Genomic DNA, 27,496 nt, shown 5'->3' with positions numbered 1-27,496 from the left:
GCCTAGGGCCTCCGAATGACCCTCTCTTTGGTTTCAGAGCTGTGGACCTGATCCGACATGGGGGCAAGAAGATGCAGTTTTTAGTTGCCAAGTCTGATGTGGAAACAGCCAAGAAAATCCACTTCCGCACACCCCCACCCTAGGCGGGACTACAGGATGCGTCCCCACCCCCAACACCTTGGTCCACCAGGCGCCCTCCGCCAGTTCCTTAATACTGCCCATCACCTGGTTTCAGATCACCCCAGTGAGTTCCTATGTGGTGGCCTCATTAGGACACACCTGTTCATAATGTACATCTATATATTTTATTTATATGACAGATGACACTAAGTGGTAATATTTCTTAAGAGTTTTTATGTGTAAAGACTAACAGAGAAGTATAGATTCAATAAACTATCTTTCTTATCCTCCCTGGGGGCAGTGGTGGGCTCTGCCATTTGCAGCCTGGCATATCCCTAGCCCTTTACAGCCCGCCCTCCCTGGCAGCATGGTGGATCCCTGGGTGGCCATGGCTGTTTCCTGTCCAGAGGCAGGACAAAGACCACAGCTGTCTTGCAGCCAGAAGGGAAGAGCCATTAAGCAGGACAGCACCACCTTCTAGTTGGCTGGCTTGGTATGCCATGTACCCAGAGCATAGGTCTGGAGCCCCTGGGAAGGCTGGAAGGGGACTGGCTGAGCTGCAGTGTCCCCCAGGATCAAGCCACCCTGTTCCCAGCTGCCTCACCCTTGTCTCTGATCATCAAAGCCAGCAGCTTGGCCCTAATACCAGGCACTTAATCTGTAGTTGTCTTACAGCTAGTCACAGTCCCTTCATCCTCCAGCCCCCTCCACCTGTCAGCCTCCACCTGCCAGCCTGATGGTGCAGGGCCGGGGCAGTGCTATGTTGGCATCGTGGAGAGAGTGGGACTGTGACACACTAGGCTTCTTGAGCAGGTTCCACAGCCTGGGCATGGGAGACTTACATGTCTCCCTTGCCCTACACAGAGCAGTGGCTGGGAAAGGAACAGAAACCCTGGGGCCCTGGACTGGTGGGGTCCCAGCCCTTCAACTGCAGAGGACATATCACGTGAAAAGGGACTGCCTGCAGGACCCAGCACCATGGAGCAGTGTCCTTAGTAGGCCCCCTTGCAGCCTTATCAGTCCTGTGCTGCCCCCTGCTGAACACTTTAGGGAGGTGCAGTGCATCTGCTCCAGGTCCTTTGTCAGTGTTGCAGGCCACTGATTGCAAGCACAGGCCTTCCACTATGCTTGAACCAGTGGCTTATAAGCAGCTGCCCAAAATGCTGGATAAAGTATATTTCTAAAAAAATCCCTTTAAATGCATGGTTAGTCTTAAAAGAAAAAATCCTTGGAGCCTAAAATTGAAATGAGGGTCTAAGTTCAGAGCACCTGCACTTAGCATGGCAGGTTGCTGGTCCCAATCCTTCATGCCTCTGCTTTGGTGACAGTGTGTAGAAGAGGCAAAGTCTTAACTATTCCAAACTAGCAGGCGGAATTTATTGAGGAACCCAGGTTAAATGCTGAGGGACTCCAGTACTCCAGAGCTCCTGAAGGGCTGGACAAAGGGCCAGGGAATACATAATCACAGTACTATGTAGAGCTTATTTATTCCCTGCCAGGCCCCATGAGTGCACACAGGTATCAACCTGTGTAACTTGGGTGACAGTCTCCAGATATGGGGGCAAAGCAGAGAGAGACCCATATGTATGGCAGTCAGCCAGTGCCATAGTGCTGGGGTGGGGGTGGGGGACCTGAGCCTTAACACCAAAGCATTTATCCCCACTCAGCTCTGCCACAGCTGGAGCCTGGAAGTGTTGCCAACTGCAGCAGGCAGAGAGCTCTGTGGCCTCCGTAGTCCCACCGACCACCATGCCCTGGTCTCACAGCAATAGCACACATGCAGGGGGCAGGCTGAGTCAGGAGCACACCCCTGGCTTCCGTCACTTCTGCAGTGCCCTACTGGCCAAACAAGTCACACAGCCAGTCCTAAATCCATGAGTAGCAAAGTACATGCAACCAGCCCTGAAGCCATAGCCAGATGTGCATTTGTGATGCTTCTCTGGGTGAAGGACTACTTGGGAGGCTGAGGCAGGAGGACTGCAAGTTTGAGGCCAGCTTGGGCAAACAGTGAGACCCCATCTCACTATGGATCATCCCCCCAAAAATCAGAAAAGATTTAAGTATTTCAGACAGATGAAAAGATAATTGAATTAGAAGAGAGAGTTGAAAACTTGCCAGAAATCATCAAAATAAAAGTTGAGAGATGCAGAACAAGAAGGTGTGGCTTACAGTAGTTGGAGTTCTGAAGGAGACAGGAAAATGGGGGAAGAGTACTAAAGAGAATGACTAAGAGCTGATAAAAGATCCAAACCTCAACAAGTGCCAGGATCAGTCCAGTGAAATACACACTTAAGCACACTACGGTGAAGCTACAGAATGCAGAGACACAGGAGATCTATGCAGCGGCCAGGGAGTGGGACAGAGCTCCAGAAGAGACACTGCAGCTCGCTGCCAGCCTCAGAGCAGAGGCGAGATCCGCAGATACGACGGTCTTGTCAGAGGGCCAGGAAAACTCAGTCCATCTTTCAAGAAAAAAAGTAAGTTCAAAATATTTTTCTGGGGCTGGGGATTTAGCTCAGCGGCATAAGTGCCTGCCTTGGAAGCAGGCAGTCGTGAGTTCGATCCCTGGTACCGATAAAAACGAAAAAAGACAAAAATAAAAATTTTCCGACAAGCAAAAATGAAGACACTGAAGAGGTATGTATGAAAAGTGTCTGATGGAAGGTCTGACACACAAGAGTAATGGTAAGCAGATAAACCTCTATGCAGAGCAACAGTGGGAGGCTTTAAGTGTGGAGGCCTCAGGACAATTCAGGTCACTGAACTGAGGTGTGACAGGAAAACAGAAGGGGCTGGCGCTGTCGGGGGTGGGTGGGATGCTATTGATACTGGTTAGCATTAGACTTTGTAACGATGGGTGCTGACATCTCCAGTCCATGGAAAGACAAAGCAGATTCAACTTTCAAACTAAGAGAAGAAAAGTAACAAAAAACACATAGAAAAGTAGCACTAAATATGACAGCAGAAATTTATTCAGAATTGTCAGTACTACTACTACATGTAAATGGACTCTAACAGTATGTACGTAGTATTTATGAGCTACATGTAAGGTGTAAGAATGCATAAAAGATAAAGGATAGACAAAGATGTATCAGGAAGATGAAACTGTTCTGAACTTGAATGCACCTAACAACATTTTCTCAAAACACATAAAAGCCAGATGAAGACAAGGACTGAATCCATATGATAAAAGGAGACCTTAGCATAAATCTCTGCAGCAGGTAAATCCAGCAGCCAGAAATCAATCAATGGATGAACACAAGACAGCGTCCTGGACCTCTTGGAACTTCAATTCTAATTGTTCTAGCCTGACAATAAATAAATGGATTAATACTGCGCACCCCAGTGCTAAGTGCCGCAGATGACAGGGAGCACGCAGTGGCGATGGAGGATGGGGGTGTGGGTGTTAATACACAGTCTGTGGGCAAGCCTGTCGAGCAAGGTACCACTCAACGAAATGGTCCGATGTGAGCCACAGCTGTATGCTTATCTAGGGGACAGTGCTTCCACTGGGAGCAACAGGCACAGGCCCGAGGCTGAGCACATCCACACCTGGGATGAGGAGGGAGGCCCAAGTCCCACATAGCTGGGAGCTGTTCTGGGCACTTTGGAGTTTAGACTAGGTGAGACAGGACTATTGGAGGAGATGAAGCAAAAGAGTTACAAGCCCTGGCTAAATTTTAACAATTACTGGGGCTGTCATGTGACAGAGCAGTACAGAAGCGGGGCATCAGCTGAGAGGTTACCTCAGTGATGCAGGCAGCAGACCAGCCGGCTGCCGTTGGCTCTGGTGGAACACAGCCTCATGGGTACCACGGAGCAAGCGTGTCAACACAGCACCTGAACAGCAAATCGGGCCTAAAGGTTTGATTGCAGTGTGACACTTATAATGCTAACGATAAAAGGACACTGCATCTGGAGGGATCCCTGGTTATGGGGGAGGGAAAGACCTCCATTTCAAGAAAGCCCTTTAGAACTGGGTGTGGTTAATTCCAGCACTTGGAAGTTGAGGCAGAAGGATCACCATAAGTTCAAGGTCAGCCTAGGCTACATAGTGAAACCTGCCTCGAAAAATAAAAAAGCCCTTCAGGAGGAAGACTTGGGATTCAGAAAGGGAGTGGGGAAAGATGGCAAAAGCAGATGGGCAGTCACTAGGCTTCCAGTCCTGACACTGGGGTCATCGTGTTCACTTTTTATCTGCTAGTATCTGCTAGTTAATAAGACAAAGGAGAGCTTGGCACATCAGAGATGAGTGTGCTAAGGGCTGGGGTGTGGCTCAGTGTAGACTGCTTAGCTTGTGAGCAGCCCTGGATTTGAGCCACAGCATCAGAAAACAAAAACCAAGCTGGGCCTGGTGGCACACACCTGTAATTCCAGCACTTGGGAGGCTGAGGCAGGAGGATCACCATGAGTGAACAGCTCAATGGCTGTTAGTATATACAGTTGTGCAAACTTCACTACAGTCTAGTCACTGAAATTTTAGGGACCAATGAAGTATTAAATAGGCAGTTACAGGAGAGAGGATTAGTGAACTGGAGAAAATGGTCCGAATGATCTAGGCAGAATTAAACCCAGAGATAAAAAGGTGGAGACATTAAGTTTGAAGATTTTATATAGTATTTTTAAAATCTGTGTTTTTTGTACCAAGAATCGAACTCAGGACCTTGTGCTTACCAAGCAGGCACTGTGCCACTGAGCTATGTCCCTGGCCCCATTTACTAAGCACCATTTCCACCTGGTGCTAGGAGTCTAGCATTTGCATGAACCACGTGTGACACTGATGCTGAAAGAATGAACCTTCAGCAGACACACGTGACCCGCCAACACCTGTGGGCCAGAGGCCCAGGGTGACCGTGCTGCCAGTCAGGCGAGGATATGACATGCTCGGCCCCACTTGGCAGAGCCGAGTGTCCCAGGAAAGGAAGAGGCCACTGCCACAGCCCGTGCCACCAAGGCCTGGCCCCGCTCTCCACCTCCTCCCTGCTGTGAGGTAGAGTGGAAGGTGGAGCTCGGGTGGTTGTAACTTCGGAGCCTCCTGCTGCCTCTTTTCCTGCCCCATCCTGAGTTATTTCTGCACTGGCAAGGACGCTGGCTGCCCGGCTATTCAGGAGGCTGGGGCAGCAGGACTGAGAGCTCAACCTGGGCTCGTAACCGGCACTCTGGGAGGCTTGAGAATCAAAAGTTGCAGCCCAGTCAAGTGATCTGTCGAGACCCTATCAAAGAATGGGCTGGGGGCTGCAGCTCAGTGGTAGAGCACCCCAGGACTGGATTCATGCTGGTCCGATCAGGGATACCCCCTACCCGTGAAGGAGTGGGAGGAACAGATCATGTCTGGCCCTGCCATGCACTGGGATTCCTGCAAGCACAGAGAAGAGACCTGATGACGTACAAGAACTTCTAAGCAGGTTTACTTTTACTGCTTCCCTCCTTGCCCCAGGACTTTCGAGAAACAAGGAACAACAGGACACAGATCAGCATCCACCCAGTCTGAGAAAGGCCAAGGCCATCCAGCAGCTGCTCCCCGGTACAGCTCAGCAGGGCCATGGGGCCATGGGGCCAGAGTTAGAAGACAAAACCCAGAAAGCTGGAAGGAGGACAGGCTGAGCCCTCTCTCTTCTCCCAGCAGGCCCCTCCTCCTTAGTTCCTTTCTGATCACTAAAGCCAGTGGCTTGGACCCGGTATCAGGCTGGTGGCCCCAGGTCTTTAGAATCTACCTGGTCAGTGTCCACTGGGTCATGGTCCTGTCACCCTGGCAAGAGGCCAGCCTCCCTCTCCACCAACCGGGTGACAGTGCGCAGGGCCAGGGGCAGGGCCGTGTTAGTGTCACGATGATAGCGGGGCTGGCACACCTCTGCACTCGGTGAGAGCACGAACTGGGCCACACTGGGCATCCTAAGCAGGTTCCGCAGCTCCGTGGCCCGTGTGCGGATGGCTTCCACATCCTCCTCACTGTACACAGAGCTGGTGGCTGGGCTCTGACCCAGGGTCCTCATCTTTGACAGGAACAGAGAGACCCTGGAGGGTCAGGTGGGGGGAGATCAACCCCATTAGCTCACAGTGCCCCTCAAGCAGAAAGAAGTCTGTGTGATGGGGCCCTATCCCCAAAACACCTGGCTAGGCCAGCCTCAACTCAGTACCCAATACCCACTGGTGAGCCCACTCCCACGGCCCATGCTGCTGTTGGGCCAGAACCCTTGTGCTGCTGAGGCCAGTTCATGACATGGGCCCAGGGAAGACCACAGAAGCTTCCCTGTGGAGAGTGGGGCTCCCTCTCCCAGTACCCTGACTTGGTACCTGGGGATGAGGTCCTGGCTCCGGGAGGCCAACTTAGTCAGCGTGGTCATGAGCACCGTGACAACCTGAGGCGGACACCGGGGCAGATTGGCTGAGGGACGGGACTGGGTGACCTCAAACAGCAGGGCCTCCAGAGCCTCGAAGAAGTTGTTGATCAGCTCCACGGTGCATCGTCTGTCACAGGTCACTGACAGGTACTCGCCAATGGCCCACACCTAGGTCAGGAGAGAGGCTCAGCGTGCCAGGCCCTGCCTGGTGGAAGTGGAACCAGCTCTTCTGGTGCCACTTACCACACAGGTGAACATTTCTGCCCTGCTCTGGATGTTGCTCATGCTGCCCACAAGCTCCAGGAGCTCCCTCGCCAGCTCCAGCACCAGGGATGGCTTCTGCTTGCACAGGGCCAGGAACCAGGAACTCAGCACCCTGCCGAGAGCAAAGCTCACTGAGCATGATCTGTGAGGCTGAGGCCCCGGCTGAGAGCCCGAGCGGGGTGACAGCTGATGCTCATCCTGAGGGTCCCTGGTCCAGAGGGGCCACTGGCTCACTGGGGACAAGACTGATCTGTCCTGTCCTCGGTCCTAGGTTGAGTAGGGTTAGGACAAGCCTGTGTGGATCCAGCTTTTAGGACAGGACAGGACAGGAGTGTGGACAGGGGCCTGAGCTAGCCCTGAAGACAAGCGTGCATTCTGGGCCAAGGACAGGGTTGGGGCCAGGCTGACTTGATGGTAGCAGGAAAGGGGCAGCTGAGGAGGGGGACAGTGCTGAGCGTCCCATCCTGTGTTGGGCACTGGTGAACCCTGGTCAACTGCAAGGACCCACCTGAGCACGCGAGCCTTGTACTGTGGGACTTGGTAGAGCACATCGCTTCTCTCCAGGACCAGCAGTGCCAGCTGGTTGGTCAGGGCCTTGTCAGCAACCTGGTGCTCAAGGGCAAGGGACAGACTCTCAGTCCACCTTACCCCAAATGTCGCTGTCTTCTGCAGCCCTCCGGGAGATGAGGCCACCATGGGGTGAGCAATTGCCTGAGGGGCTACAAAACTGTTCATCCAACTCCTCAGCCTCTCCCTCTGGAGAACAGAAGCCCCACTTCTGTTCTATGGCTCCCCCTGGCGGCTCCGAAAGCTCAGGGCACATGTCACTGGGCCAAAGGTGCTTGTAGCCCCATGGCGGCCCAGCTTTGGCCTCATGGGGGCACAAGAAGCTCCCCAGGGGGCTGGGGATTTGGCTCAGCGGCATAAGTACCTGCCTTGCAAGCAGGCGGTCCTGAGTTCGATCCCCAGTACCAATAAAAATGAAAAAGACAAAAAAAAAAAAGAAGCTCCCCAGTTGCAGCCAGGCAGGAACCAGGGCCACAGGAACACCGAGTGCCTGGCACATACTCCTGTAGCACTAGCTTGGGTCCTCTGTCCTGAGGACGAGGCTGTGGTGCATGGTTCTTTCCCTCTCCCTGAACCTCTGGCAGCTATAGATAGTGCGTACAGCAAGCCAAAGGCAGTGTCATGATCCCTGCTCTGGCGAGGCCCCCTGGCGTGTGAGGCCTTCAGCACAAGGCCTGGCTAGCCAGCTCACCTGGGTCGCAGCAGAGAAGAAGGCCTCGAGCAGGGTCGGCACTGCTTGGGCACACTGGACCACCCGGGCACAGCTGGCCATGGGCTGCAGCAGCTGGTAGAGTGGCACGAGCCTGGGGACACAGAGCCACTGAGTGCCCTCCTATTCATCCACACAGCCACCAGTAGAGAAGGGAACAGCAGCACGGCCATCAGAGGTCCCCCTCAATGGCACTGCTCACTTACAGAGGGACAACATGCTCCCAAGGGGCTCAGTGGAACCCAGGAGACAGGCAGGCACGAGTTGTATGCTGAGTGCAGGGTCACATGCCACACCCAACTTCCTGGGTATCCTCATTTCTCCCTCTGTAAAGTTCTGCACAGGGTCTGAGGCCTGTGGAGTGGGTACTCTTCACCCAGCAGACTCAAGAACATGATCACAGATGTCTCCTGGCTAGGGGTGAGGACAATACTGTGTACCCAGGCCTCACTATGGGCCCCGTAGCAAGCCCCATAGCTAGTGATAGTGGCTTGGCTCACTGTCACCCCTATGATTCCGGCCCCAGGGCCCCAACCTCTCCGTGGAGCCGCTGGCCTTGGTTCGCAGCAGGTGCTGGAAAAGAGGCTGGAACTGCAGGTCCCGGAAGGCCTCCAGGCAGCCAGGTATCTTGAGGGAGGTGTCCCAGAGTGGCCTTTCAGATGGCATCTGTGATGACCTGTGGTTGGAACAAAGACCCAAGTCCCACTGGGACTCAGCTTCTGGCATCCAACCTGAAAGCATCTGCTGATCAGGGAGATGTCACTGCGACATCACAGTCCTTCAAGGCCAGGGAAGGACCTGGGTACAGAGCCTGTGAGAGGGCCCTGCCATATTCAGAGACAGCTTGAGAGGTGCAGGGATCAGGGGCAGTGAACACCTCAGATATGGGCTCTGCTGTGCAGCCACACCAATGCAGGTCTGGGCACGGTGACAAGAGCTGCCCACCTGAGCTGCAGGTCCAGGGCAGCTGTCAGGCAGGGCAGGTCCAGCAGGGAGTGCAGCATCTCCACAGCCGTCCCAGCATCCACCAGCGCAGGGAGGAGCGCCACGAGTTCGGCAGTGAGGGGTGGGCTGTTCCACGCCAGGAACTGCGGAGACAGCACGGCTCAGCCCACAGATGCCCGAGTCTCATCCTCATGTGGCCAAGGTAGGTGAGGACCTACTGGGATGCTTTTACAGCCTGCCTTTCCTTTGGATGGCATTCGACAGCAGCTTTCACTGCGTTATTTGATCATCCATCACAAAGACACTCAGGAAAAAGGGCTTCCAGGACTGCCCCAGAGGGACAAGAACAATAGGTAAGTTTGTTTGGAGCAAGAGGAAGGATTTTGAGGGGGATACATGGCAATGTATCTTTCACTATAATAAATATTTTCTAAATTTAAACACCTATGTTTCGAACACCCTTTGTATGTCGCTAAGTGGGTTTAAGAAGCCACATGGGAAAAAACATGCCAGACTGGCGCTAAAGGCTGAATGTGGTCCCTGAAGAGCCAGCCTACACAAACACTGCAGAGACAAGCCCCAGGTTGGGCAGAGTGCCTGCCACACCCACCGACACTCCTGCACCCCCCCACACACCCTGCATCCCACCCCTACCTGAGTCCCAGAGGACAACCACACGTACCTTGAAGAGGTTGGGAAAGCTCAGCTTCAGAAGGCCAAGGAGGTGTGGGTCGAACAGGGGAAGGTTGTCCCGGCAGAACCGGGTGACTTCGAAGGCCAGCGTGGTGCTATAGAAGCGTTCAGAAGGGAGCCTGGTGAAGAGGTGCTGGTAGATGGCATCCGAGTCCACAGCAGCTGCAGCCCCTGCAAGCCAGGTGCCAGACCATCAGGGAAGGAGGCAGGAAACCCTGCTGTAGAAACTTCTTTTTTTTTGCAGTACTGGGGATTGAACCCAGGTCTTTACACAGAGCCACATCCTAGCCCTTTATGTTTTGAGACAGGACCTCTCTAAGTCACTAACTTGCCCAAGCTGGTCTTGAACTTGAGATCCTACTGTTTCAGCCTCCCAGAGTATTTGGATTACAGGCATGTTCCCACATGTGTGACAACACGCCTCTGCTGCTTGTTAAGCCTCTGTCCCTGGTGTCTTGGCTAAGTCCCCATGGCTATCTGTGCCTCTAGGATACCACAAACCTCTAGAAATGTCTCAGACAGGAAAAACTACTTGAGCAGGTGCCCTAGGAGCACAGACCTGCGAAGCATGCTTAGGAAGGTGCTGGCTCCTTCACTTTTTAAGTTACCTGGGTTACAGATAGCAGGGAGCATTTTCAGCCTGACATAAAGTTGACCACGTTTTGTTTTCCTGTGTAAAGTGTGAAGGTAATAACTGCCCAGAGCTAACAGCACTGGGAGAGGTGACCCCTAAAACTATGGCCGGCGTGCTCCCTCAGGAGCAGTTCTGCCTGTTGACTGGACCCGCCCTGCACGGCAAGCTCACCATGGTTGAGGAAGAACTGGGCGAGCGGCAGCAGCGCCCGCTCGCTGCCTGCGTCTGTGCCCAGCTGCCCATACAGGGCCTTGAGGCAGGAGAGGCTGCGATACAGGAAGGAGGGGTCCTGCCGACATACTGTGTCCAGCACCCGCACGGCTTCCACCAGGCACTGTGGGGACAGGGCCAGCATCAGAGGGGCGGAGCACTGACCTATCCCTGCCACCCCGCCCTGGCCACTTACTGCTTTCTGCAAGTCGGAGTCCCCCTTCCTCAGGGCTCCTGGGGGCAGGAAGAAGTCAGCTGCCGCTCTCTGCCCAGGTCCCAAAGAGCCCCATGAAACCTGTTCTGGAAACTGGAGGTGGGGACAGGGCGAGGCAGGATGGGAGAGGACACGAGGAGGGTCTGGGTGTGCACAGGATGTGGCAGGACGCAGTGGGGCCTGTGAGTAGGGGTACAGGTCTGGTCTGCTGCTGGGATCATCCTGGGAAATAAGGCCTCTGTCCTAAATGAGCTACTAGGAACTTTTCCCACCTCCAAGTAGGGGCCTGCTCAGGTCCCACCTCGTGGGGTGGATCTGGGGCACAGCACCCCGTGCCGGCCTGGGGACTTACGTCGGTTACTCTGCTCGATGAGGCGCTGGCAGTACTCGAAGGCCACTTTCCTCAGACGCTCCTGCGGGAGCAGCTGGCGGCCAGCAGAGGCAGCAGAGAGCACAGAGAGAGTGGAGCCCTCCAGCTCTGACCTGTCCTCTGTGGGGGAAGAGGGGCTCAGCAGGGCAGAGTGTGACCCTATAGCCAGCCATCCCACGGAGTGACAGGAAGGAAACTGGACCCGCTGCAGCCACATTGCCAGACTGCACAGGGCCCTGGGGCCCACTGTGCCTGGCAGCTCTTGCCCCAATGTGGACCTTAAATACAGTTCCCCCAGAAGTCCATGGGATCTGGGCTTTTCCTATAAACCAAGAGTTTGGTGATGAGATGGCAGTCAGTGATACTGTCTCAAACAGCTCACAGACATCTGCCTCCAACATCCCATCTGTGCACACCATGGGAGGGTCACCAGCATGTCACATCTAAAGAGGCCTCGGCTGCAGACTGAGGCTCCAGCTTGGCCAGTGGTGCAGTGAGGTCCTCAGCTCAGTCCTGAGCTGCAGGCTTTTGCTGCCGGCCTCCCCAGGTCACCACTCATCTATGTCGCCCATGGTGACCTGTACTCTACCCTGGGCACAGCTGCCTCCTACCCTGTGATCTGGCGCACCTGCATCCGCGGTGCCTGGGCCCTCGGGGCTGCTGAGCAGTAGCCACGTCTGCAGCATGGAGAAGGCCTGCACATTCAACCACTGGTCCTCCGTAAAGTGCTGGCCCATGGACAGCACTGTGAAGAAGTCCGAGGCCACTGCCCCATCCAACTCAGTGATGGGGCCCGACTATGGGAGGAAAGAGAGGCAGGGCTGAAGCATACTGGGGCCCAGGCTGACAGGCTCGATGGATACTCAGGAGGTTGGAGGGGTCCATGGTTCAGTATGTCTCAGGGATGGGAGCCCAGAGACCAGTACCTCCTGCCCTGTCTGTTCCCTTCCAGATCCAGGGGGCAAGGCCACCCAGGACATGAAGACAGCATATCAACCCCAGAACATATGTCAGAGGCATGCTCTGCATCCAACCAGGTCATGAGTGTCAACCACACACAGCACCAGGGCCACACAGCAATGAGGGTACCACATGGAAGGTCAAGAGGCATCAATGGGAAGCTGCTGGGTGGGGCGCAGAACCATCCTGGGAAGGGAAGTCAGGGATTTCTGTTCCCGAGGTCTGGAAGCAGCCTGACTCACCTGCCGTGCCCTGGGTGTGGAGAAGAAGCCCCCCGAATGTGAGGTGCCCTGCTGGACGCGGGCATAGCGCAGCCAGTCTACTAGCCGCTTGCTGAGCAGGCTGGCCTGGTCTGTGGGGGTGAGGGGAGACAGGGGTCCCTTTGAGGGAAACAGTTAAACCCCACAGAGTCCCAAGTCCCACACAGCAAACCAAGTCTTGTGGAACCCCATGTCCAAGGTCTTCCCTGGACACCATCTGACCAGGGGACCAGCCACCCCTCCCAAGGAATACTAGCAGGAAGGAGCCAGGAGAGGGGACCCTACATGGTGAAGGGCCTTGGTACCTTCCTGGAGGGTCCCTGGGGCAAGACCCACGACCCTGGACAGCACGGGCAAGAGGGGCCTGAGGCTGGGGCCCTCAGGCTGCCGGCTCTCCAGGATGGCGAAGATGCGCTGGTTCACACTTCTGACCTCTTCTCTCCTGTCGCCCTTCAAATCAAACACAAGGCACTGACTCGGCCCATGTGCCATAGTGACACCCTGCTTCACAAGTCTGCAGGAAGCTTCCTGAGGAACACCTATCCCTGTTCCTGGTGCCACCCTTAGGGGAAGGTTCCAGGACACACCAGGCCCGTGATGAGGAATCTGGGCTCAGCTTAGCTCTGATGTGTCTGTCACTCTTCTTCCAGGGCACTGTCATTCTAGGGCACCTGCTCATGCAACCAGTCACGCATATGCACTCACAGCAGGTAAGCTGTCTAACTGTGACCATTCGATGTCCTCAAGGAGAGAGCCTTGTGGCTCTCTCCCTGAACCTTCACATCACTAGCGTATGTCCTTAAAGTCAAGCCCATGAAATGGAACATTAGTAACAGATAAGATGTCAAAGCTGCATGTGTACACGGCTCCCCAGAGAGCCACACAGCAGCCATGAGGGTTACCCCTGGTATCCGGCTGGGTTCTGAATATTGCTATCTACTCAGGGAAACATTTCCTGAGGGAAAGGGGCGGATTCCAGGCTAGAGAAGGAAATGAACGAGAAGGCTGGGTCACCTTGCACCAGCAGTGAGGCAGTGGCCACAGCACTGGCAGGTCACTTAGGGATCCGGCTGTGCTGTCTGCAGAGGCTCAGGGTGTCTGGCATGAAAGTACAGCACCAGTCAGCGTCACAGCAGCAAGGAGCCCCCAGCACACTACCATCTGACATTCATCCCAACACCAAGCCAAGAGCAGGAGCAGCTGCTCATGACTCAAAGAACTGCAGGGTGGAACTTAGCCTCTGCCTCCACCTGCTCTGCTGAGAAGCCCAAGTGCAGGGCAACAACGAAGCTTCTGCCCCACAGGCCACTGGCCCAGCCCCGGGGTGCTCTCTCACACCCTGGTCACCCTGCATGGCCCCTGCCGCAGTGCTGAGGGCACGCTGTGCAGAAGCTGCCTCTGCAGGAATGGAGAAACTTCCTGGCCTGGATATGACTGAGCCTCTCTGAGGAGGACAGATGGACAGGCCAGGGACTACAGGAAACAGGCCTGATCTCTGTCCATGAGCAGCTGCCAGGAGGGCAAGTCCCTGTCTGAGGCAAATGCAGCAAAGCAGGCAAAAATGTGCTACACCTGAACATCATGTTCCTAAATGATTCAGGAAGCAGGGGACAGTGAAGGGACAGAAGCAGGCGTTCCTCACGCTGCTCTTTACTATCACACCTGTGAAGGCAGGCATGGCAGGACCTCAGGCTGCTGGTCAGTGAGCACCCTCCTGGTCACAAAATAGCCAAGTTACCCTGGTCCTTCTGGGAACAGGCATGGTGTGGACAGGTCCTTCAGGGAAGACCCTGGCTTACGGCCAAGGATACTTCTCCTCAGGGAAACCCCTGTCTGGTCCCTGTCAGAGCAGCATGGAGTTGACTGGGAACGCTGGAAAGCAGACCACAGCCACCATTCCCTTAGCCTCACCAATACCACCACTGTGTGTGTCTAGGGATGTCACAGCCCAAACTCCACGGCCTAACAACCCTCTGCAGAGTCCCAAGAAGGCACTTCCAAGGAGGCATGGAGGAAGCAGGCAGTCACAGGTTGTTTTAGAATCATCTGAGCACTGCGGTCCCACGTATGGAGCAGGTCCACAGAAAGCCTGGGATCCTCCAGGGCTCCAGGATAACCAGGGCAGGACAGCCACTCTGCACAGTAGACAACCGTGTTACCTGGGCTAGGAGCACAGACGCCACCAGGCTCAGCTGATGGGGGTTCTGCATGTGATCACAGGACAGAGTCAGGGCACTGAAGGGTGACATCTCTCTCAGGATGGCAGCACACAGGACCTGGACCTGCTCAGAGCACGTGGACAAGGACAGAGTGGCCTGCAGCAGATCCACACATGTCTTCTCCAGCCTGGAGAGCGAGACCCAGGTGGGCCACAGGTCAATGCCGGTGGGAGGGAGGCCAGCCTGGGAGCATGAGGCAGGGAACAGAATGTTTCCCTGTGAGGACCTGGGCCCCCAGTCTAAGTAACAGAGGCTCAGATGCCACAGGGCACTGGCATCAGCCTCTGGCCAGGACTCACCCTGCAACTCACCTGCGGGCATACTTGGTGGCCGAGACGATGAGGAAGAGTCTTTGCAGGGCATCCACAGTGGCTGGTCCCAGGTCCTCCTGCAGCAGCTTGCTGACCCGGGAGCAGAACCTCTGCAGCTCCTCGTCCTGGATCTCCCTGTGCAAGAAAAAGGGGTCAGGATCTAAGCAGGGACCCAGTCACTTCCTGTCCCGCCCCCCGAGGAGGTCTCCACCTAGCTGTGTCAGGAGCTGGGGGGCCACTGTTCCCCCAGCCAAGGACACCTTTGAGGTCAGTTCAGGGAACACTGAGACTGAAACTCATCACTCTTAAGTTCACTACAATTCTTGTAGAGACGTCACCCATTCCAATTCTGTTATTCCAGAAGCAGAACTAAAATTATTTTTAAGAATTTCTTTCAGACTGGATGTGATGGCACAAGACTGCCTCAGGAGGCTGAGGCTGGAGGATTACTGTGAGTTTCAGGCTAGCTTAGACTATATAGTGAGTTCAAAGCCATCCTGAATTATGTAAGAGCTGCTTGAGCTCAGGAATTGGTGAGAAAGCGGACCAACTTTTTAACTGGGATCACGATGCTGAACCCCAAATGCTAAATGAGACTAAGAAGCAACAAACTGGCTTGCACGTTGTAATTATTACTGCCAGCATAGACGTGCTTTGCATCCCAGTGCAACCCCTTAAATATGCCGTCCAGACTTCAGGCTTCTCACCTGCAGCCTGCCCTACTCTCCCACAGTTCCCCACTGCCCCAGAGCCACTCCTGCCCACCCTCCTGTGGCTCCCAGGGCTCACATCCTCTTCCTTCAACTGTTAGGCCCTGTTTCTCTGTGAGATTAAGCAAAGTCGAGACCTTGCTGTGAATCACACGCATTGCCTACCTTTATTTACTACTCAGTCCGGACATGTTTCTGATTCCCTTCTCCACCCTTATTTCCCATACCAAGGAAACTGAAATTTCCTGACTCTCAAACCTTGTTACTCCTATCGAAAGCGCCCTCAGAAATCGCAGCTTGAAGTAAATGGAAACTGGTTAGGTCCTGATGTTATTGCCCGTCCAAACCCTATCAAAGAGCTGTTATAAAACGTGAACTTGGAATTACGTTCTGTGAGGTTTTGTGTCTTGCAGCTAGGTCACATTAGGAGTGGGATGATTTTTTTATTTAATGCAGACATCAATTCGGTATCTGCACACACACCTGCTAATAAAGGCACGGTGTACTGTGCTGGACAGGAGAGTGTGTGGCACCTCCACCAAAAACTTCCCTAAGAGATTCTCAGGTTACTTTGCCCAAAGTTTAGTTTTGGTCAAACACTTCAGCCTTTAGTTTGCCCCAAGACCTTGCTCACTACAACCTCTGGGACCTCGGCCACTCTGATCTTTCCCACCAACTGGGGCAGCTCTCAATCATGATTGAGTTGGTTTACCAAAGACCTTGAGGTTTCAGCTGTATTTCCTTCCTTAAATGAGTGACACCAAATCTTGGCCGCCTTCACCGAAAGGGGCCACAGACTAGTTAAAGAAGGTCCAGAGCCAGTCTGGGACCAGAAGGCAGTTGCTCTACGTGACATCCCTCGCAGGCCCTCAAATCCCAGAACAGGGTCGAGCTCCGGGACCAGCTCCCGCTACTCTGAACCTTCGGTGCTTCCTGCAGGAACTCGGCTCCTGCTCAATGGTCTCCTCCCCCATCCTAGCAGCCCCGGGTCGGCGGCTGCCCCGCCCCACCCCGTTCTCTGGAGCCAACCAGCGGGGCCGCAACAAATCGACACGCCACGCTCGGGGCAGAGGCTAGGGGGGCTGCCGCGCACCTGGCTTGGTGGAGCAGACTCTCCGCGCCGGCCGAGAACATCTCCCCGCCACGTTGATGCCTAGCTCACAACTGGGTTGGCCACTTAAGCGTGCGACTTCCGGGGTCGCGTTAAATGGTGCATCACGTGAGCTGGGCGTACCTCGGTGGGTGTTGGTGGAAAGGCCGCCGGCCAATTGACTTTGGCGCAGAGCATCTTGGGGCGGGACCGGAAGCGCCTGGTTTGTGGTGGGTCCTCGGAACCTTGGGTCCCCGGAACCTAGTTCCCCAGGACTCCGGACGCCGGAACAGCTTGGGGACGAGTCTCGCGTGGCAAGTGTCTTGGCTCGAAAGTGACCCTGAAAGTTTATCCTATTCTGGTTTCTGTTTCACGACAGGATCCGCCCGGTGCGGAGTGTGGCTGGAAAGCAGCAGCGCACTGACTGCGACTTGCAGGCTGCAACAAGAGTCCGGGCATTTTCCGAGGCAGCTACAGCAACTGTTTTTGAGATGCAAGTGACATTTGAAGCTAAGGCCTCCTGACTGAACACCCCCGACCTCACCCTCCGTTTTTTAAAATTTTGAGACAGTGTCTATGTCCCTAGGTTGCTCGGCTGGGCATGAACTTGGGATTCTCTTGTCTCAGCCTCCCAGAGTGCTGAGATTACTGGAGTGCACCAATGCTTCTGGCTAGCAATGTTTGGTTTAAACCTTCCTTTAGCGTATGTCATCGGCCACACGGACTGCTTTAAGAATCATTCAAACCCCATCATATTCATAGGATGTCGCTGTGTTTATCAGATGAGGCACCAAACTGAGTTCTACATGCGTTGGATGCCTGGGTTGTGCTGAGCCCTGGCGATAGAATTCCACCTGCAGAGTGTGTGCCACACTGGACATTCCAGCTGCCACAACCCACATAACACGCTCCGCCGCCTGCATTGAGCGATGGTACAAAAGGGAGTCCTCTCTAGGGCCCTGGGGTCTGAGATGGGCTGAAGGCTTCGGAGGGGCCGCCCAGGCACAAGACGGAGGGTAGGATAACCGCCTGCCTCCTGTGGCCACAAGGTGGAGGATGGGTGGGAAGGGAGGATGTGCTGATGAGGAATGGAGTGGACAGATCCATTTACCATTCAGAGGTGCGATTTGTAGGCCCTGGTGATCAGTGGATTTGGGGATTGAAGAAATGGAAAAAATCAAGGACAACAGCAGGTTTCTATTGGTCACAATAGAAACTCGGTATGGGAGCAGAAAAGGAAATTTGTGGAGATTTGGGGTGGGGAGACAACGGGGAAGGGTAAGGGAAATAAAATTGATTAAGATGTGATACTCTTATGTATCAGTTCCCCAAGGTGAATGTAATTATTATGTATCGAAAATATGTTCCTATTTTAAAAACGAAGTTTGCACAGTCATTCTTTTAATGAGCATCTGTGAGCTCTGGCTGGGTCAGGAAGTCTTGGGTGAGGCAGCAGAGTAGTATAAGTGGGGGTGTGACGTTTTTTGAGGTAGGGAGAGCAGGAAGGGATAAACATTGAGAAGACACCACGGTGGGAGATGAGGAGAGGGGCTGAGGCCTGGGAAATACCTGGGCAGGTTCCACACATGCTTTTGAGATGTCCTGGCAGCGTCCTGGTAGCTACTTGAGATGTCGCTGGTTCTTTGGGGTTTTTTTTTTTTGTTTGTTTGTTTGTTTGTTTTTTTGGTCTTTTCATTTTTTTTTATGGGTACCAGGGATCGAACTCACGACTGCCTGCTTGCAAGGCAGGCGCTTATGCCACTGAGCTAAATCCCCAGCCCCTGAGATGTTGCTGGTGATAAGGAGAGACGGGAGCCAGCTGCCAAGCAAGGCCAAGTGCTGGGGGTTACCCATAGAACCCTGAGGAGCCCCATATTGTGGAAGGGAACTGGTAGAGAGCACAATCTGTGGGAAGCCTTCTGTTTAAGGTTTGTTAAGACCTACTTGTAGTACAATGCTCAAATCTTAAATGAGCTCAGCAAGTTTTTACAGTTCCATCAGTAAGCATATTAACTGGCTCAGCTCGTGGGGGACCAATTTCCATCTAGATTATTGGCAATTCCCTGGTGGCACCGAGTGTCAATGCCCACCATCATCCTGATTCCCCCAGTGGCAACTAGTATCCTCTGTCCACACTCCATGCAGGACTTTGCCTGTCATGTTCTCTTATCAATATCTGTTTCCAAATTTTATAAATAATCACAAGACACACAGTCCTGTGTCTTTTACAGGGACGTGCACTTGTTTCTCTGGTACATACCCAGTTCCCCAGGCCTCTCACTTTTGAGAACCGTGTTCTAGTGATTGATCAATCTCTTTCTATCCCTCCAAACATTACGGGATGATATTGGACCTGTTACAAAACTTACATTTGTGTAAGATGTTATCTTAAGATGTTATTAATGAAAAAGTCCTACTCAAAAACAGAATTTTAAAAAATTAAAGATAAAAATTATGCTAATTAGTCATTTCCTAGAGGAAATACCATTATTTCCACTCACACGTGTCACTTGGCTAAAATCCTAAACTAATGAGTATGTTAATGTTACATTAGTGCTTGCAGTTAGAATCTTACATGGGAAATGGAGCCACCCATAGGAAGACCAGGAGGTGTACAAAGTTCAGTCATCACTGTGGACAGCTATAGTCTGAAAAATGTGATCTGTTAGCTGAATGACAATGGGTCATGTGCACAAACGTCACAAGACCTTAACAGAAGACAGAACTCTGGAAAACACATTTTCATAAAGGCTCAGTCAGCTACAGGCAACCTGCAGCAGAAGCACCCCATGTCTCATTCCCCATCTGGGGGACCTCAGGAGAGGAGGGGGCCGGCTTCACTGGAGGTGACGCACAGAGGACTTGGCCAGGACCTGATGGCAGGTTGGAATCGAATCCTATGGTTGCAATGGGACCTGTTAGTCAATGCCAGCTATGTCACCCTGCTGACCTCCATCTGCCCCACCACCTAGAATGAGCAAGGCTCTGGTGGGAACACACAGGCAAGATTCAGAGTTGTCCCTTAAGTGCTGAGGGACCCACATATGCCCAGTGCCCCATGGGTACCCTGTGCCCTCTGCACTGAGGCAGGGGACAGCATGGCTGGCTCCTCCTTGACCATATCAGAGGAGCAGGTTGTGCTCAGAGGACTCATGGAGTCCCCACCAAGTCATGGGCACCTTCCCAGAAGCCCAAAGCTGAGGGTACAAGGGAGGAAGACAGCCCCCAAGAAGTTATTCTTCAGCCTCCGGCACTCTGGGGTAGGGCGAGGCTCCCTCACTGCAGGGAGAAGGGGAGTTGTGTCCAGACTGTCTGTCCATCCATTTGTCCCTCCCCTGGCACACACTTGCAAGGACCACTTGGCACCTTGGGGTCATTTCTTTAATATATAATTTTATTTCTGGTTATAGAAACAAATGCTAAGAGGAGAAACAAAACTTCCCCATCCACATACAACAATTTAATAGATAGAAGAACAGTTAAAGTAAATGAAAACAAAAAGTAGAAATTTTAAACTTTGTTATAGTTTTAAAACATTAACGTCTGGTACAATTAGAAATCACATTCAGATCTCAAACTTTTAAAAAAAAAAGTATGGCTCCGTAATAAAAAAATACTGTATCCCATTTGAAATGAAAACCCAGGCAAGCTACTCCAGACGTGGGTCCGAGGGCTCTCCTGACTCCAGCGCTTCTGCCCATGGGGACCTTTCCCCCATGGATGTGGGACACATCCCAAGCTCAAGAACTGGAATTCCCACTTTACAGGATACCACTGCTTTTTAAAGCACTGATTATTAAACGTATTGTGAAAATACTTTAGACAGCCACTGTAAAAAAAAAAAAAAAAACCACACACACATACACACACACACACACACACACACACACACACACACACCCCGAACAACACCCACCCCCCCATCCAATTATTTTTACAGGCGAATTATCATTCAGGTAAGAAAAAACAATCTCCAAATTGGCTTTAACCCTTCCCTCCCATGCTGAGTCTAAGGGAAGACCCAGGCAATTGTCTCTCCTCCCCTCTCTGCCACTTTTTCCTGCAACAGGAACCAAACCATGTAAGTTAAGCTATATTAGGAATCCAAAAATGCCTCCCGTGGAGTTAGCAAAGAAGAGAGAGAAGGACCAAACTTAAAATGTTTGATTTTAAAACCTATTTTTACTGACTATAAAAAAAATCTGGACCAGCTAACTCAGACATTCAGAGGCTACAGGCAGTTTGAATCCATAGCCAGAGAAGATAGCAAAAGCAAAGAATCTACCTTCAAGCCACAGGGCTCCTCCCAACGCAGCCAACCCACAAGGGAATGGGATAGTGCTAGACATTTGGGTAAGTGCTATAACTGTGGGGAAGAAAACCCACAGAGGGATGGATGGGTGTGTCCAGCCATTCAGACGCTGTCCCCACTCTCTTGGGCCACTGTTCGGACTAATCCAGGAACAGATCCCCAGGTAAAGAGTAAAAAGCAGGCCTCCACTGATTCTCCCCTGACTCTTCAAGTGGGAAAGGAGCGAGGACGAGAGGCCTTGGCACTCTCTCCAGGTGTCCCTGGCAGCCTCTGGGCAACTATAACCCAAAGGTCATGACCTGAGGATGTTGCTGGCTCGTAGGGACCTTGAGGTCTCATGTGCCAGCGTCCGGCTGCTTGACCCAAGGGCAGAGGTCACCTGCACTTGTCCTGGGCCCCAGTGTCTCCCCACACTTTCATAGTTGATAAAAGAGGCAGGTGCAAAGAATGAATAAGAGCTTTAAGTGGAAGTTCTCCCTGCAGAGAAGAGGCTGCCTAAAAGCCACAGCCCTCTTAACTCTGCTACAATACTGAGCAGCCCAACCACCTACCAGTCTGCATAAAAAGAAGCTAACAAATCCCCAAGGCTCACCCAGCAAAAGAAGGAATCTTCATTTTAGTGTGGCACAAGAGTACACTGGGCGTTCCCATTGGGGTGGTAGGCTGGGCTTTGTAGTGGAACTCAGTCTTTCTCTGGGCCATGATATGAGCAGTAGTGACCTCCTGCTCCAACCTCTTTCTTGTCCTTGGATGTTTTGTCCTGAGGACCTTCCTGCCACCTCAGGGGAATGCCATCCACTTCACATGTCCAGGAAGCACCTCTGTGGGGCAGCCCTGCCTCGTCACTGCACCCTAAACCCTCAGGATGTAGTTTTGAATGTCCCCTTCAGCAGCAGAGCTGGGGCCTGTAAATTGGCCCCAATCCTGCCAGGAGAAGAGCAGCCAGGCAGAGTGCCTACCTGTGGCTGCAGGTATGGTAAATGAGCTGCTCACATGACTTCTGTTTATGAACCTAAGTGCCAAACCATCTTTCCCAAATGAAGTCAGTGAAATAGGCCAGTATTTATTTCATTTCAGAGAGAACATCCATAGAAATCTAACAAAATCCCACTCTGCCAAGCAGCTATGACCAGGAAGGACAGAGGAGAGACAGCAGGTCCCAAATTGACAAACCCTTCTCCATCCCACATTCAAGACCATTTGGACCTCAGGCTGCAGCAGGAAAGGGGTGCCTGCCAGGCACCTGTGCCAACCCCTGGCCCAGGCACCAGTGGAGTAGCTTTTGGTATTCAGAGCAGATGCCAGGGGCAGATGTCCTGCCCCAGACCTGAGCAAGAAGAGCAAGCACAATGACGACGGGGAGTGTCCTGCACACTCAGGAAACCCCAGTGTGAAAAACGAGACCGAGAAAGAACTTGTGAAGTAGAAGGGAGCTGCAGAGGACAGGAGTGCACTGTGGAAAGTGAAGCCAGAAACTGGCAGGGGACCTGTTATATTCTACATTCTGCCTTCACCTCAAAGAACCAAAGCACGTGAAGGGAAACCTCCAGAGCTAAGTCCGAGGACTCTATCTTCATAGCAGCAATTTGAACAATCCTTATTATTCGTATTAAATAATATTGCTTCTAGGCAGAGGTATTCTAGAGGAGGCCAGAGACCAGGCTGCAGCGAACACATTCCCATCTGAAGCCAGCAGCCCGTGGTGGGGACTCTCCTGAGCTCACGAGGCTCTTCCCACTAAGACAGCCTTACAGCCACTTTGCACACTCACTCTGGAGCAAGTGCTGTGCACAGCATGGGAACACTGTCCCGGTGCAGGTGTGCAGGACAGCCAAGGGCACCCGCCCCAGGGATGGCCGCGTCCCTCAGAGCACATGAAGCCACTTGAGGGCAAAGTGGAATTTGAGGCTTTTGAAGAAAGGCAGTGTCCCCTCCCACGAACTGTATTTGTTTCTAGTCTCTAAAAGCTATGGGGAAATGCTTTCTCTTCTAACATTCTCTCACATTCAGCCAAGTTCTTGTGTTTCCAGTGAGGTCTGTTCACTGTCTTCAGGAAGGAGGACACCAGCTCAGAAGCTCGAGGGCAGCTTTCTCTTCCTCCTCCTACACTGAGTCACCCCGAGTATAACTTTCTACCTACCAGGACCCGCCCCAGGCTCTCTGGAGAGTCCCCACTCATACAGAAGGTCCCTGGAGGCCCCCCGTTTCATTGGAAAGACAAATGATAGCTGAGTGACACCTGTGATCTCAAAGCAAGCTGTCACCAGGCCTGCTAAGGGCAGGAAAGAGCCCAGGTGCAGGTACCAAGGTCTCATCTCATCTCAGCTTCGTCCTTCAAGGGAACGGGTGGTGTGGAGGGCAGGGAAACACCCATCCCAGCCCAGGTAAAGCCCATCTGCTCTCAATGAGAGACACAAAAAAAAAACATGACCTGGGATCATGCAACACCGATCCGAGCAAAGGAGCAGTTCATTTCCACCTAACAAAAAGGACAAATAGACGGCTCTCTGGAAGGGTCAAACCAGGCCTCAGGAAGGAGGCTGAAGACTGTGTGGTCTCAACCCCCACTTCCCAGTGCTGGCCCCAGATACTTTCCACAGGGAACATGGGAACCTCTTAGGGAGGATCCTGGGACAAACCAATGTCCTGGAGGCTGGCAGCATGGTCCTGACTACAGGGAGGCCTTGTACTGCATCACTTCTGAGGATTTGGGAAGGAGAAGAGCATATTGGAGTTCCTCAAAAGTGGGGGCTACAGACTCCCCACACAAGGCAGCAAGCTGGAACTTCACCCAGGAGGCAAGGTGCCGACACAGTGAAGCTGCATGCTCTCCTCCGGACACTGGGCCAGTGCCCGGGGCATCCCTGTGCTCCCTCGGCTGTGGTCAGTGCCGCAGTGGCAGGGAGCCCTGCTCATATCTACACTACATAGCTGATCTTGGTGGGATGCACCCAACCATTTAAAAATGGTGACTTCTGCCACAGACGCTGTTCTGCATCTGTAAGTGTGGTGATGGCAGAGCAGAGAGCACTGGAGGACAGTGGACACCAGTCTTCATCTATAGCCCATTAGATGAGCTGTGGTGGTGGTGCCCGCCCTGGTTTCCTCTCCACCTCAGGCCATGCAGTGCCAGGGACCCTGAGTGACCCAGCAGGTCCTCGGGATTCACAGCCACAGTGATGCTGGCCCTGTACCAGAACCATGGCTGGCCAGTTCTCCCTCAGCTACGAGGAGGGCTGCTAGGGTCCTTGCCTGTGGAGGGTCATGGGCATCCTGAGCCTGGTGTCAGCTCTCCTAGAACCTACCTGGGTTCTGGCCCTGTGGAGGCTCGGCACATACCAGGGAGCCCTCTGACCAGGAGTTAAAGCTTTCGGCTCCAGAGTGAGTTCCAACACAAGCCAGGTGTGCTGCCTGGTGGGCGACCAGAGACCCTCAAAACACTCATCCTACATCTCCAGAGAAGTCCTCCCAAGCAAGAGCCTCTGCCCCCAACTGTCTGCCCTAAACCAGAAGGTCCTCCCTTCATCCCTCTCCCTAGTTGGGCCTGTCTGCATCCTCCCCAACTCCTTCCCCATCTCTTCCCCTGGTACCACGACCAACATCACCAACAGAGGACAGCGGCCAGAATGTCCCAGATGCCAGGACAGCAAAGCGGTTGGAGCCAGACTGATGGGACTCTGCATCCTGGGCACAGAAGAGGTCCAAGGAAGGGAAAGAAACAAGAGACCATAATGTCCCATCTTACACAATTCCTCAGACCCACTCACCCTGACCCACACACACTCCAACCACACAAGAGACAGCGTTTACACAAGGGGAATGATGGAAATTGTTGGTGTAAAGAGCCACTACTCCATGGCACCATCTGGTGAGGGCACAGTCAGCTACTGACACCCACCCCCAATTCTCTGAAACTCCACCATGGCCCACAGATGCCAACTTCAGAACAGAGCTTATTTCCCATTCAAGTTTAGTGCCATAGAAATGGGTTTGGGGGGTGGGGTTTTAAAAAGCAATGGGAGAGGGATTTTCCCCAGTGAGGCAGAAGTGCCAGCAGATACAGCTCAGGGCTGTCCCACTGCTCACTGGTCCTATCCCAGCTCTGCTGCGGCCTGCCTTCCGGCCCTACCTTGGAGTCACCATGAAAGCCATACCCTCCATTAAAGTGGCGCGTGTCCTGCCAGCTCCTGGCTCTCGTGAACAGGCTACCACTCCTCGGTGCTGCCCAGGACTCAATCTCTGTGAGGCTTTTCCATCAGACCCAGGGCAGGGGAAGCTGTCTGCTGGTGAGAGGCTGTGATGCCAAAGGTAGGTGTGCCTTCAGGAGCTTTGTGTCCACTATGCCTTTGTTCCTGGAGTGAGCCACCTCCAGAAGCCACAAAGAGGGACCAGCTGCCTGGAGGCCAACTTCTAAGCAGATGTGGCAATGTTTCCTGAAAGTATCCTTGAGGAGGAGCCAGGACAAGAGGCTCCCATTCCAACCCCTCCTGTGTTGGGCTCAAAGCAAGCTGTTGGTCAGGAGGCACAGATGGGCTTCCCTAAGGGACCTGGGGCCCTTGATACATCCTGTCCTTTGGTTCTCACCACATTGCAATCACGCCAGTGACATTGGCACAGGGCTTCCCGCTGCTCCCTGAGGAGGGTTTCCTTCCTGCTGACTCAAGGCCCCAAGCCTGAGGCAGAAGAAACAGTTCCAATTTCAAACAGTAGGTGAATCTGAGGTGGTTAAGAAACTTGAATGTGGCTGGAAAGAATGTGAGCAGATTGTGTCCCACTGGCCCATGAGCATCAGGACATTGGTGCTGCCAGGCTTGGGGCCTGCCCCTCCACTGCCTTCCAGTGATGGGCACATGAACGTCCTCCCTGCCAAGCAGGTGACCGGCTCCTGCCCCAAGCACCAGCTGCCATATTTTCTGGGCCTGTGATGTGGCCCCTCCACCCACAGCACTTTCATTTGATGCTAATGTGGGAGCCACTGATCCTTCTTGAAGTTATCCAACAGGCCCATGGATTTTTGGCTCCAATCTAGGATAGGCCTATATGCTATGTTTTAACACAGCAAGAACCACTTGGGTTTCAAAGCCAAACCAGACACTCCCCCACCCCACCCCAATTAATGCCAATATTTTCTCTGCCATTTTGGGGGAAAAAAAGACACCTAAAAACAACTTGCAGTTTGGCAGTTCCTGTCTTTCTCTGACCTATTCCCGATTTAGAATAGGAATTTGTTCCTGTTCCGTCTCCCACAGAAGAGGCCTCGGTCTGTATACAGCTGCATTTCTGTTGGTTTACCCAGGGTCACAGGCTGCTGCCTTGGCAAAGCTCTGAAGCCAGGACGTGGGGTGCAGTGCTTCTTGTCACAGGTGGGCATCTTGCTGGGTTCCTGAGGTGCTGGGGCTTGATCTTCTTCCATACCCTTGACCAAAGGGCCATGGAGGGATGATGGTGCAGGAGAAGGAAATAAACACTCAAAATCCCCAGAATCATACAATCAGTTGTCTGAATTTGTTTATGTGTTTTTGCTTTAAACCTTGGGAGGACAGGAGATAAATGGACAGGACGAGTGTTCTGGTGTGGCGGCCGAGGAGTGGGCAGTTACAGGATTTCCCGCCCGTTTGTCCGGGTGCAGCTGTCTGCTCCACTTGGGCTCCTGTGGTGTGAGTCCCACTCCACCCTTGTGCATGCATACGGGTAACTTCACTCCCCCGTGCCTGGGCCCTGGGGGCCGGCAGCTGCCATCGCCCCGGCCTGTGTGGTCGCTGTCCCACCAGGCTCTTCTACCCGGGACCGTTTGACTTCGGGCTCCCCACTGGAAGAGGCTGAGGTGGCAGTAGAGGTGGCCACGGTTGGAGTGGCACTGGTGGCTGCTGTGACCACTGCTGCTGGCTCCTCAGGTCCCACCTCACATACCCGAGTGACCACCACTGGCGTGGACGAACTCGCCTGGGCTGCAAGGAGCTGTAGCGGGCTGGTGAGGGCTGGGATGAAGAAAAGACAGGTTACTAAGGCACAGTCCCCTGAACAGAAAGCTGAGACTGCCAGTCCTGGGGTGCTCTGTCCCAACACCAACCAGTAAGCATAGAGGATAACACCCTCTCCCTCACCTCCAGTGCCCAAAGGTAGCCTGCCCTGAACCAGCCCAGCCCACTCTGCACCCACATCCTCACCAGCTGCCTGGCTTCTCCTTCTGTCTCCTGTCCCACCCAGTAAGGTATAAGCCTAGTGAAGCGCCTGCCACACAGTGGATGCTCAATAAATGGGCTGAGACAACTGGGAGAGGCCCAGCGAGCTTTCTGATGCTGAGCTGACCTTGCATCTGGGCCTGGGGCCTCACCGTAAGCATTGGTGGCTAAACTGTTTGTGGGAACCGCATGCTTTCCATTCTGAGTGACGGCCCGGACAGGGAGATGGTGCTGCCCGATGGTTACTGGTGTGGCTGGCTGTAGGATGGTGACGGTGTGTCCAGGGACCCCAGGGGCCATCTGGCTGGCCACTGTCTGGATGACTCGGCTGGCTGCAGGAATTGTGGCAAAGGCAATGGTGGGCTTTTCCTCCAAGCCTGTGGGG

At 53.4% G+C, this 27,496-nt stretch overlaps 3 protein-coding genes and 1 long non-coding RNA gene across 16 annotated transcripts in view; 2 read left to right on the top strand and 2 right to left on the bottom strand.

Annotated features, from left to right (window-relative positions):
• LOC100723730 (monocyte to macrophage differentiation factor 2) overlaps positions 1 to 3,460 on the top strand; it is a 137,584-nt gene extending 134,124 nt beyond the window's left edge. For all 11 annotated transcript variants that reach the window (XM_063234101.1, XM_063234103.1, XM_063234102.1 and 8 more), the window contains one exon: positions 38 to 3,460. In XM_063234101.1, the coding sequence (XP_063090171.1) occupies positions 38 to 143 (106 nt within the window). In that variant the 3' untranslated portion in view covers positions 144 to 3,460. The remainder of the gene's footprint in view (positions 1 to 37) is intronic.
• A 2,041-nt stretch (positions 3,461 to 5,501) lies between these two features.
• Positions 5,502 to 16,778, bottom strand: Ap5z1 (adaptor related protein complex 5 subunit zeta 1). 2 transcript variants are annotated; one of them, XM_013152736.3, is made up of 17 exons: positions 16,621 to 16,778; positions 14,818 to 14,952; positions 14,447 to 14,633; positions 12,593 to 12,737; positions 12,270 to 12,379; positions 11,696 to 11,864; positions 11,050 to 11,187; positions 10,680 to 10,717; positions 10,445 to 10,607; positions 9,629 to 9,810; positions 8,947 to 9,089; positions 8,537 to 8,677; positions 7,984 to 8,095; positions 7,234 to 7,337; positions 6,705 to 6,837; positions 6,415 to 6,629; positions 5,502 to 6,135 (listed from the first exon to the last, which is right to left on the bottom strand). In XM_013152736.3, exons 1-17 carry the CDS (start codon positions 16,659 to 16,661, stop codon positions 5,865 to 5,867), a joined length of 2,427 nt encoding a protein of 808 aa, XP_013008190.2. In that variant the 5' UTR covers positions 16,662 to 16,778; the 3' UTR covers positions 5,502 to 5,864. The 2 variants fall into 2 exon arrangements, with proteins under 2 accessions (XP_013008190.2, XP_003470098.2); XM_003470050.5 differs by having other exon boundaries at positions 7,234 to 7,331.
• Positions 16,623 to 19,078, top strand: LOC106027772 (uncharacterized). Its single transcript, XR_001201358.2, has 2 exons — positions 16,623 to 16,765; positions 16,997 to 19,078. It is a non-coding gene; the product is annotated as an uncharacterized LOC106027772 (long non-coding RNA).
• Positions 19,079 to 19,984: 906 nt separating this feature from the next.
• Foxk1 (forkhead box K1) overlaps positions 19,985 to 27,496 on the bottom strand; it is a 54,862-nt gene continuing 47,350 nt past the window's right edge. The window contains exons 8-9 of one of the 2 annotated variants that reach the window (XM_063234112.1): positions 27,264 to 27,488; positions 19,985 to 26,907 (exon numbers count right to left, since the gene is read on the bottom strand). In XM_063234112.1, the coding sequence (XP_063090182.1) occupies positions 26,627 to 26,907; positions 27,264 to 27,488 (506 nt within the window). In that variant the 3' untranslated portion in view covers positions 19,985 to 26,626. The remainder of the gene's footprint in view (positions 26,908 to 27,263; positions 27,489 to 27,496) is intronic. The other variant, XM_063234113.1, reaches the window with a different exon arrangement.

The sequence above is a fragment of the Cavia porcellus genome, unplaced genomic scaffold (genome assembly GCF_034190915.1).
Source record: "Cavia porcellus strain 051 isolate PalLab524CR breed Dunkin Hartley unplaced genomic scaffold, mCavPor4.1 scaffold_23, whole genome shotgun sequence".
Classification (NCBI taxonomy): domain Eukaryota; kingdom Metazoa; phylum Chordata; class Mammalia; order Rodentia; family Caviidae; genus Cavia; species Cavia porcellus.
This window is presented reverse-complemented; position numbering and strand designations above follow the sequence as displayed.